The following is a 10,051-nucleotide window of genomic DNA, read 5'->3' on the forward strand; positions in this document are numbered from 1 at the left end:
CACTGCTCCAGCTGTCCAGACACCAGTGCTCTGGGTGAGATGGAAAAAAGGGGAAAAGAGGAAGAGTGAGCACTGATGGAAGAGCAAGCGCTGTCCTCGCCCTCTCCTGGTGCTGATGGTACTGCCAGCCAGGGGAAGCCTGCCTGCATTCACACCCCGATGCTTCACATAGGAACTCTCCCACGAAGAGCACAAGGAAGTTCCTGCAGTTTTCTCCATTTGTCACAGCTGGCCTCCTGGGTATTGCAGGCTGGAGACAACATAACTGCGCTGTGTTGTGTTTGCAGGGCACTGAACTCAGTGCCTGAGAGTCCCTTATTAACTGCCTGTATCCAGGACGATTTTTTTGGGAAACACTCTCTGCAGAGAAAGCAATTCCTTATCCATGGCTAGAGAGGCTGGAAAGAATTTTTGTTCTTTACTGGGATCTTCAAGCCTTGTGTGAATGTTCACCTTTTTCCACTCTTCACTAACTGTTCTGGGTCACACACCCCTTGAGCCCATTGCTCTGCCCCACTCACACAAATGCCTTGCCTGAGGAAGTGTTCAGGGATGTGGAGAACTGAATTCACCTGTGTTTTGCTCAACTCAATAAATTCTTAATATGAAACAGGTGAAAATGGAGACCTCTGCAACAAAGGTGACCAACCCACACCCTCTCTGTCTCCACCCACCTGGGCTGTACATGAAGGTGTTTTGCAGCTTGATATTCCCTCTGAGTGTTTTTATTCCCCAGGGGTGAGTGGTGCTTCCCACCAGCCCTCTCAGTGCCTACCTCTGTCACAGGCTGGAGGCGTCCTGGGGCTCTGGTGTGCCCAGGAGGCAGTGGGACAGCAGAGCTGTTCCCCTGCCAGCCTCTGGATCTGGATGGGATGGGATTCGCTGGCAGAGCTCTCTGGGGTGGCTGGGGCCTTGAAATATCCTACAAGAGAAATAGCTTTGAATTTAAGCCTTAAATTTTGCAAGTAATAGGTAACCTGAGTTCCAGAGCCTTTTTAATTAGCCACATTAACTAATGCACTTCATGGCTTGGAAGCAAGTTTCACACACACACACTCACTGTTTGTTTGCCTATACAATACCCATAAACAATATATATATGTGCGTGTTCTTGTGCCCATACAAACACACACAGACCCACAAGCAGTTATTATTTGTTTGTGCACACAGCTGTCCCTAATAGGATGCTCAGAGCATTATATTTTCCATTCATCTAATGAATTTCAGTGGAAAGCATCTCCCGGGGGGAGAAGTTACCCCCACAAGAGCCAACTGCCTATTGTTGCTCAGGCTCTGTGCTAAGCTGCTGCCTTACAGGTGTTGATTTAACAAACACAGCTGCACTCATGACTTGGAGGGCACCCAAAACCCCTGCAGTCTCCTCAGACTATGCATAAATGCAATGCTGGATGGCTTGGAGATCTATTCCTCTCCAGGGATCTTGCCCTGTGACTCCAGGAAGGACAAGGCAGACTAAATTCCACTGACTGCCAGGTCTGAAGAGCTCCTATAGGAATAGCAAGAGAGCAAATCTGGCAGATGCTGCAGACATCTAGGAAGGACACTGGCACCAGCAAAAAGGGACATGAATTATTTCCACTGTGTCTTCTCCAGCCCATGGCTCTCCACTAACCCAGAAACAGCAAGGTTTATTGTGGAAATCCTATGAAAAGTGTTCCATCTAGTAGGGCTGACTGAGATAAAGAGACTGGATGTACTGGGGAGGGAACACAAAGGAGGTTGTGGGGAACTTGTCAACAAGCAGCTGGGAAAGATACCTATTCCTTATTGACAACACTCAGCTTCCTGCTTTTGTTTTAGTTTTCTTTCCTGCGCCAGCTGTTCACAGGAACAATGGAGCCAGAAACAAACCTGATTCGCTAAGATTTGCTTCCATAGGGTTTGTTTTCCTCTGTGTCCTTCAGAGAGAGACTGACTGGGAGCCAGCCTCCTGCTACCAACTGGAACCAAGCCCTTTGCTTCTTTGAGGGCCCCAAACTAAAAATATTTTTTTGCAAAATGGGCAAAATACTAGTCTGAGTGATTTACCATCCTTTCAGTAAGAATGTGGGGTCTGTAGTAAGTTTTGAACAAAGCTGCCAGCAAAAGAAATAAATCAACACTGTTTCCTTCCAAGCCTCAAAATAACCTCATGGATAGGACGCTCACATAAGATGGGGTCAGTTTGGGTCAAGCCTAACAGTTCTCCCAGGGCAAGAGGCTTCACCAGAACAAACCTCCCACCAAACAGCATCCACAGGACAGCAGCACGACTCCATACCTGAGAAGTTGGAGGTTTGGGAGCAGGAGGTGCTGGCCTGCTCGGGGGTGTCCTGCGGGGAATGTCCTTTGGAAGTGCTGGCTGGGCTGGTCCCATGGGCTGCCCCACGCTGCAGCTGTGGCTGCCAGAGCAGATGGGTGGCTGCTGCCTGTTTATCTGGAGCCCTGGAGCTTGCTGAGAAGGAGGTTTCGGTGGGATTTCAGGGAAGCCAATCACCTGTGCAGAAGAGCCACAAATTCTCAGGTATTTCTACTTCAAACCACCCCTTACATTCGCTGCGACACTTCTGGGGATCTACGTGAGATCTATGGCCCACAGAGTAGGAAATATTGCCTGCAACGCCAGTATGTGTTGTGTATGTCTGGTAGGTGTTGATAAGATGGACTGGGACAACTTGGGATCATGAGGCAGAAATGGAAATCAAGAGAACAGAGTAATCCAGGCATCAATGTGACACTTGCAAATAAACCCAATGGGTTTGCCATTTCTCCAGTTTTGAGATGGGGGATGTGACAGCAGAGGATCTACCAGGAGAGACAAGCAGCCACACAGGCCTGGTCAAATCCCAGCTCCTTCCTTTAAGGAACTCACTAGAAATAGGTGCTACGCTCCTCTACCACTGACTTTCAGCCATGGGTGGTGCCTGTCTATTTATCCCATCCTTTGATAAAACCACTCCCTAACTGCACTGTGAGGGGGAACCACATCCCACAGCTTGGGGCAGCTGCATCTCTGCCCTGCAGGTGGAGGGTGACCCTGCCCCTACCTTCCTCTGCTGCTGGGGGGTTCTCAGCTTGAAGGCAGGGTTTGCGTGCCCAGTTCCAGCAGTGTCACTGACAAGGAGAGAAAGAAAAGAGCGTTAATGTTTTGATATGTTTTCTCCTTTATTTTCCTGCATTTTCTATTTTATCTTCACTGGAGTGAAAAAATGAGAAGCCAATAGTGACTATACCAACAAACCCTACAATTTAGTGACATTCCTCACAGCAATGTCTCTTCTGTCCTGGCACTAAAGGCAGGACGGGGGACAAGCAGACAAGGCACAGCACTGACAACTTACCTGAACTGAGGTGTCTTCTTTAGAGAACAGATGGCAAATTTATTCCAGCATTTCAGATAATAGAATAAAAACATGATTCCTTTGAGAACAAGAATGGGAGCCAGGATTGCCAGAGTTATCACGACCGCTGAGGAACCTGAGGGTGAGAAAATAGACTTTATTCAATGGAAAACTCTGCTCCCAACTAACTCAAGTCCTTCTGAAGTGGCACTGTAGCAGAGCTGGTCCCACTCACCACCTTCAGGCAGAGGGGGACCACTGTCCAAGCTTCCTCCCGTCCCCTCCTTGTTGCAGAATGGGGGGGCCCACCCGTGGTTGCAGTGGCAGTTCTTGTTGTTGTTGCACACCTGGAGTGGGAAGATTCAGAGATTTAAGTCGCAGCTACTAAGAAACCTGCAGGTGAAAACAAATGAAGCCCTTGCTGAATTAAATGCTACAGAACAGACTCTACTGGGAGCTGAGTGCCTGGAAATTCTTTTCTTCGGGGAGTGAAAGTGCCCTTTATTTTCTCAGAAATTCTCCCTTTCTCCAAAAGACAAGGGTTCTTCAGCTGAAGTGCCAATAACCTGAATTCAGCAGAAAAGCAGCATTTAAATATGCCTTTCTCTTATCTCTAAACTGAAGGACATGAGTTTTCCCTTTCATCGAGTGAAGATTTCTTATTGCTTAGGCTAAAGAGCTTGGCCAATTGGTGTTTATCTTTTCTTTCCATCCCCTGGGGGCACTGGAGAGCAATTTGGGATAAACTGCTCTAAATGTTACTTTTCACTCTTTTTTCTTTAGTAAGTCTGATACTTTTTATTCAATCTAAACTGGGCCCAGAAGGTTTTTCTTCAAGATTACTCCTTGTTTTTCATTTATTGCAATTCACATCCCTCCAGCGGACCTCCTTAAATCCTGTGTCAAAGGGACACTCATGGACCAGAAAATGCATCAAATAGGAAAGAAATGTGCAAATTAATAACCGAGAAGCCAAAGTCCAGAACAAACCTAAGCAAGGTATCAGAACTGAGCTGAACAAGCAGCCACAGAAGAATGGAAGCCCATCCTGCTTCAGCCTGGAGTGGAGATGGAAAAGAAGACACTTACTCCATGCCCATGGCACTTCTTGCTACAGCTTTCAGCATCAAAGATGATGGACACGTTCTGGCAGCGCCCCTCAAAGCAAACCTGCACAGAAAGGATCCAAAAACTCAGTGTTAGCTCTCTGAGTTATGTACCATGTCACTGCCTTGTGGTATTTTGTGACTTGCAGGTCCCAGACACCTTGGAAACACAACTAATTAATTACCTGGGCAGAATTACAGGAAATTAAGTTAACCTGGTTCCCAAGCAAACAGTTAATCACCACCCTAAACCCCAGTCAACGTGAATCAGAGAGGAGTGAGAGCTCAGCTGGCAATAGCTTGGCCATGCCCACGTGGCAAGCCCTTGAAGGAGCTCTCACATGTCTTGATTTCCAATTGTGTCTCACCTTTAAGCAAGACAGCTTCAACCAACTAGCAAATCCCAGATTTAGCACTGGCCCTGAACTTCATCTGGCAAAGACATAAAGCCTTTGGTGTGTGTCCTTCATTGCTTCTCTGAAGCCTCTAAGAGATTGTTTTTCTAACAAATACAAAAATCTCCTAGAAAGGCATTAGACATAAAAAATTAATGGCTTGATAACCACAAAGCACATTCTGGGTGGAAAAGAAATACCCTGAACCTCCCCCAAGCCACTCCAGGCAGAACTGTACCTACATGATGGCTCCCACACTTTGTTCCTGTCAACACCAAGCCAGGATCCAGCATCTCCTTCTCCTCACTGTCGGATCTGTACACGTGGGTTCCCCGGCAGCGCTGCATGTTCACAGTGGTGTCTATGGGCACTGCATTGGGCTGCAGGGGTTTGAAAGCAGAGCTCTGGCACTGGATCTTCCCACATTTAGCATCTCTGATTTCAAAGGAAAGGCTAAAGTGATTATTCCTGGTTTGCTGGATGTTTTGCAGACATGAGCTCTAAATGTGAATTAAAGCAGCAGTGTTGAGTCATTGTTAAATGAGCAGGCACCTCCTAAGAACTATCCCAAGCAACAGTGTCTGATGGATACTGATGGTACCATCTCACAGTCCCCAGGGATGGGGGATGTCCCCATGGATGGCCAACCTCAACGAAGTCAGAGGTAAGACCAAGAAATTTTTGTCTCAGTTAGAAAGCTACATTTAACTCAGAGATTAAAAAAATCCCCCCTTCTGTTGCTTTGGAAGAATATCAACCAGATGTTTGGAAATGCAAAAGGCAGGGAAATGGTGAGCTGGAAGCTTCAGCTGTAAGGGCTCTAGGTCCTACAAGGATGCAGCTGGTTTCCCAGGAGGCAGAGGGAGGGCGTGAACCAATGCACGGATCAGTTTTATCTCCTGGCCCATAATTTTGTAATATATAAAAACATCTTCTCCAAGGAGCAACTCTGGGCTGCCACTCTGCTTTGTACCTCGTCTCGCACTTCCTGTAATTCCCGTAGATGTCCTTCCCGCAGTTCCCGTAGATGTCTCCGGCAGCATTGACCTTCTCAAAGCAGGCGTCTGGTGCTGGCTGTGCTCCTGTGTGGGAGAGACTCATGTGGCTGCTTCACCTCACCCCATGCCCACCACTCATTTGTCCTTTTCCTGGAATGGTTGGAGCATGAGAAATTTTTTGCTGCCTCCTCCAAGTGAGTAAGGCAGGAGAAGAGGGTCCTCAGACTCTGCTACTGATAGCAGGTGTGGAAGGTACTCCAGCCTTGCACAGGGTGAGGAACAGCAGGGTGCCACATCACATTGGCTGGTTCAAAGGACAGCATTTTTTTGCTGCAGGCAGAGTCCTTACCAGGCCCCCACAGCTGCACACACTGGTCCCTGTAGGTGAGGCACATGCCACTGTAGCAATAGGCCCTTCCTCCGTCGCAGGGAGCCCCATCGATCTGGTAAGAGTTGAGGGGGCAGAACGGGGACTCGCCAGTGCAATGTTCTGGGAGGTCACAGAGCCCTGACCTCTCCCTGCAGAGAGTTCCTGGAGACATCAGCTAAAAAGAGACAGTGGGAAAGCCCCAGAATTACTGCTTGGCTCCTCTGTGGTTTCATGTCTGCACGTCTGTCTGTAGATAAGACAGAATCTTGCGTCTGCCACTTCATCCCCCTTGTCTAAGGTTTTTTGAGGTCTGAAGTGCCTCTGGGACTTCATTAACAGGGTGAACTGTGTAGAATAAAATTAACAGCTGGATCCCTTCCCCAGGTAGCAATGAGATCATGCACAGAATGTAAGGTTGCCAGACCTCATGGGGTCACTGATCCATCTCACTCTACCCTAGGGTAGGATCCAATTTACCTGAACCATTTCTGACAGATGTTTGTGTAATCTGTTCTCAAACCCCTCCCTGGTTGGGAAGTTTGTTTCTGTGTTTCCCTGTCATTTCTGCTGGAGACATTTTCCTAATGCATAACTTATGTCTCCCTTGCTTATGAGTTTACTCAGTTCGTTCTTCTCCTGTCCACCAAACAGATGGAGAACAAAGGGCATTCACAGTTACATCTGGGAGGTTGTTCCAAATGAGTCCAGGTGGGTTTCTGGAAATTGTTTTCCACGTGCTCAGGATAGGTCAGTAAGAGCACACAGTCAATGTGCAAACATAAAGATGAGCTTAAGAGAAACGTTTGCCTATGTTCGTTTTTGAGTTAATTTGTTGGCAAATTTGAGATCATTGGCTCCAAAATCAGAAACACATATTAACCAGTTGCTATAAGGAAAGCTGAGATTCAAAATCATACTCTTTGCCAGCAGTTCTTCAGCAAACACCTGAGCTAAAGGAATTCAGCTGCACCACAGAAAAGAGGGTTCAGAGCAAACACAGCATCCAGCCTAGTCCCTGGAGGAAGTGTTTGCTCCAAGAGCTCTGTCTGGATTTCTTGTGGAGCCAATGGAGAGAAATATCAGCTCTGATTCTTCCCATCCCTCAGTGTTTAAGAGAGGCAGCGTCACTTCATTCCAGCAACATTCACAGCTCATTTTAAGCTATCACAGGAGTCAATTAAATTAATCAGCCAGAAGAAAGGACCCCACTAGTTTGATTACACTCATAGCTGTTGCACCTAAAAAAATCAAGCCAGGTGAGGAGTTAAACATTTGGCTGTGTTTTCTCCCCTTCCCCCACCAGTTTTATCCTCACACTTCCACCCCAGTTATTCCCTCTCCTCTTAGGAAAACCCGGAGGTCCCACCTTGCACTGATGGCAGCAGCTGCCATGGGCACATTCAGCACCAGGTTTCAGGGAGCAGGTCCTGGGGTCACAGCAGGGGTTCCTGCACTCCTGGAAGACAGAGGGATGCAGCAGAGCTCAGAGGGCAGATCTGAGGCTGGCCCTGATGTGTTCCCACACACGATGGATCACACACAAAGTAACACCCTCCCTTCCACGTTATGCTCATGGTACCCAGCACGAGCTGAATTCCAGCACTGCACATCCAGCCTCTGATGGGCTGATGGGATACAACTGGTTGTGCTCATCACATCCAGAGAGTCTGGGCTGCTGGTCCCAGCTCCATTTTTTTAATGAGTCAAAGGATGGATATGGAGAAGTGAGATGCAGCGCTAAGAGAAGCCCCATCCTTGTAAAGTGAACTTTTATATGAAACTGCAACATTTGGAAAAATTCTTCCTGGCTATCAGGAAGAATTTCTTCACTGAAGGGTTGTTAAGCATGGGATAGGCTGCCCAGGAGGTGGTGGAGTCCCCATCTCTGGAGGTGGTCAAGAAACAGCTGGACATGGCACTGAGTGCTCTGGGCTGGTTGGCAAGCTGGTGATGGGACACAGGTTGGACTCACTCTTGGAGGTCTTTTCCAACCTAAATGGATCTGTGATTCTGTGACCTAAAATCACTTTTTCATCTCCTTCTTAAAGGAAGTTTAAATCACCTCTGTTCAGCCCTGGACCACACCATCCCTGAGTTCTGGGATGGATTGTGCTACACGCTGTGAAGTCACATGTAATATTTTAGAACCTTGATTTACATTTACATACAGGGAAGATGAAAAGCACAATGAAAAGCTGATTACAGATCACATAACTGTATTTGCAAAACACATAATAAAAACACTGTGTCCCACTACACCCCAAATAGTTGGACCTGAACAATTGTTACCTCCACCTCTCCACAGTCACACTCCTCCCCCTCTTCCAAGTAGCCATTTCCACATTTCCCTCCACCATACATTCTTTTGGTATCTGGCATATTGGAGAGACACATCCCTCCACCAGACTGCAGATACTTCTCCAGCTCTTGTCTGTTGCACTGGTTGAACACCTTGGGGAATGGGTGCCTGCATATAGACAGGGTAGAAAAACAGGAATACAGATCTGGGCAGTGGTTTAGAGAAACAAAAAGGAGCACATGCAAATCCTGACAAGTGCCAAAGGACACAGGTCTCTCCCTGAAATCCCTGGAGATGTGCTAAACCAGATTGTGATTTCCTGTGCCTGCATTACCCTTGAAGACAAGGTGAGACTGCACTGCAAGGTTGTTTAGTAATATAATTGCCTTACAAAATAAACTTTATAGAACTAAAATATGTTGAGTTACATTTGACTGTGGTTGCTGACAAGCATGGCTGTCCTTACCTCCTCAATACTGGAGCTGTGGCTTATTCCTAACTACTTAAACAAGCCTAAGAGTCCAGCACTCAGCCTGTGAGCCTACCTGCTAAAAATAATGTTTAATTTTTCCTATCTACCACCTCATTTTGAAGAATGTGAATATTTTTTGTGACATTAATTATTAATTTCTGTTGCTACAATGCCTGTGCACTCCATGTGTGGCTGTGCATGTGTGTGGATGTTGTGTGCTCTACTTGCATGCCACTATGCTTTCATTTCTCACCCAAATGGTTTTCCTTGGAGGAAATGATGCATATAAAAGAAGATGTCTATGAAAGAAAAAAATCTGTTCAAACAGAGGAAGGCTGGAGAAAATGGTGAATGTGGCTTTAAGTGAAGGCATTCATCTGGCATATTTCGTGACTGAATTGTAGAAATTGTTATGTTTCCTCATCCAAAATGAGATTTTTAATTCCTATGGGCTTCTAGAGCCACTCTTGCTTCCCCTTTCTCTCAAAGACTTCTTTCCTGTTAAACACAGGCTCTCAGAAACCAAGCAGTATTTTTTAGAAAAGGGAACAGGAGAATTTTCCTCTTGCCAGATAGTTCAGAGCTCCACTTCTAAATTACCTAGAGCCAGTCTCAGGCAAGAATCAGTTCCTTGGGAATTAGGAAATTGCTACTGCTCCATGCCCCAGGGTTTGTCCAGCAATATTTTCTCTATAAACACTGACTCCAGCAGGCAGCAACGAACCCACTTTCACTCTACATTTCTGGTTCTTACTCCACCAAGGCTCTTGTAACAAAGCTCTTCGCATTCCTCCCTGAGCCCATGCAAGAGGAACTCACCCAGTTGCAGAAGCCATGATGCAGCCCCCATCTGCTGCAGGGGTGGTACAGCAGCCAGCAGAATCGTGATTCATGCCAAAGTTGTGTCCCAGCTCGTGAGCAATGGTAGCAGCAACACCAATGGCATTATCAGAGTGATCCTGTGCAAGGTCAAAGAGGCACGTCAGCATTTTACCTGTGCGCCTCTGGGTCAATGGGGTGAGTGGCATTTCTCATTAGTACATGTAGAAAACATCTATGAAGGCATTCCT

At 46.8% G+C, this 10,051-nt stretch overlaps 1 protein-coding gene across 1 annotated transcript in view; it reads right to left on the minus strand.

The window, feature by feature from the left end:
* ADAM19 (ADAM metallopeptidase domain 19) overlaps positions 1 to 10,051 on the minus strand; it is a 34,177-nt gene that overhangs the window by 3,433 nt on the left and 20,693 nt on the right. The window contains exons 10-22 of the mRNA XM_017728042.1: positions 9,801 to 9,940; positions 8,500 to 8,677; positions 7,577 to 7,666; positions 6,190 to 6,385; positions 5,816 to 5,924; positions 5,085 to 5,277; positions 4,431 to 4,511; positions 3,577 to 3,688; positions 3,342 to 3,477; positions 3,048 to 3,114; positions 2,282 to 2,497; positions 776 to 922; positions 4 to 30 (exon numbers count right to left, since the gene is read on the minus strand). Of these exons, the coding sequence (XP_017583531.1) occupies positions 4 to 30; positions 776 to 922; positions 2,282 to 2,497; positions 3,048 to 3,114; positions 3,342 to 3,477; positions 3,577 to 3,688; positions 4,431 to 4,511; positions 5,085 to 5,277; positions 5,816 to 5,924; positions 6,190 to 6,385; positions 7,577 to 7,666; positions 8,500 to 8,677; positions 9,801 to 9,940 (1,692 nt within the window). The remainder of the gene's footprint in view (positions 1 to 3; positions 31 to 775; positions 923 to 2,281; positions 2,498 to 3,047; positions 3,115 to 3,341; positions 3,478 to 3,576; positions 3,689 to 4,430; positions 4,512 to 5,084; positions 5,278 to 5,815; positions 5,925 to 6,189; positions 6,386 to 7,576; positions 7,667 to 8,499; positions 8,678 to 9,800; positions 9,941 to 10,051) is intronic.

Source organism: Corvus brachyrhynchos, unplaced genomic scaffold (genome assembly GCF_000691975.1).
Source record: "Corvus brachyrhynchos isolate BGI_N302 unplaced genomic scaffold, ASM69197v1 scaffold21, whole genome shotgun sequence".
In the NCBI taxonomy this organism is placed as follows: domain Eukaryota; kingdom Metazoa; phylum Chordata; class Aves; order Passeriformes; family Corvidae; genus Corvus; species Corvus brachyrhynchos.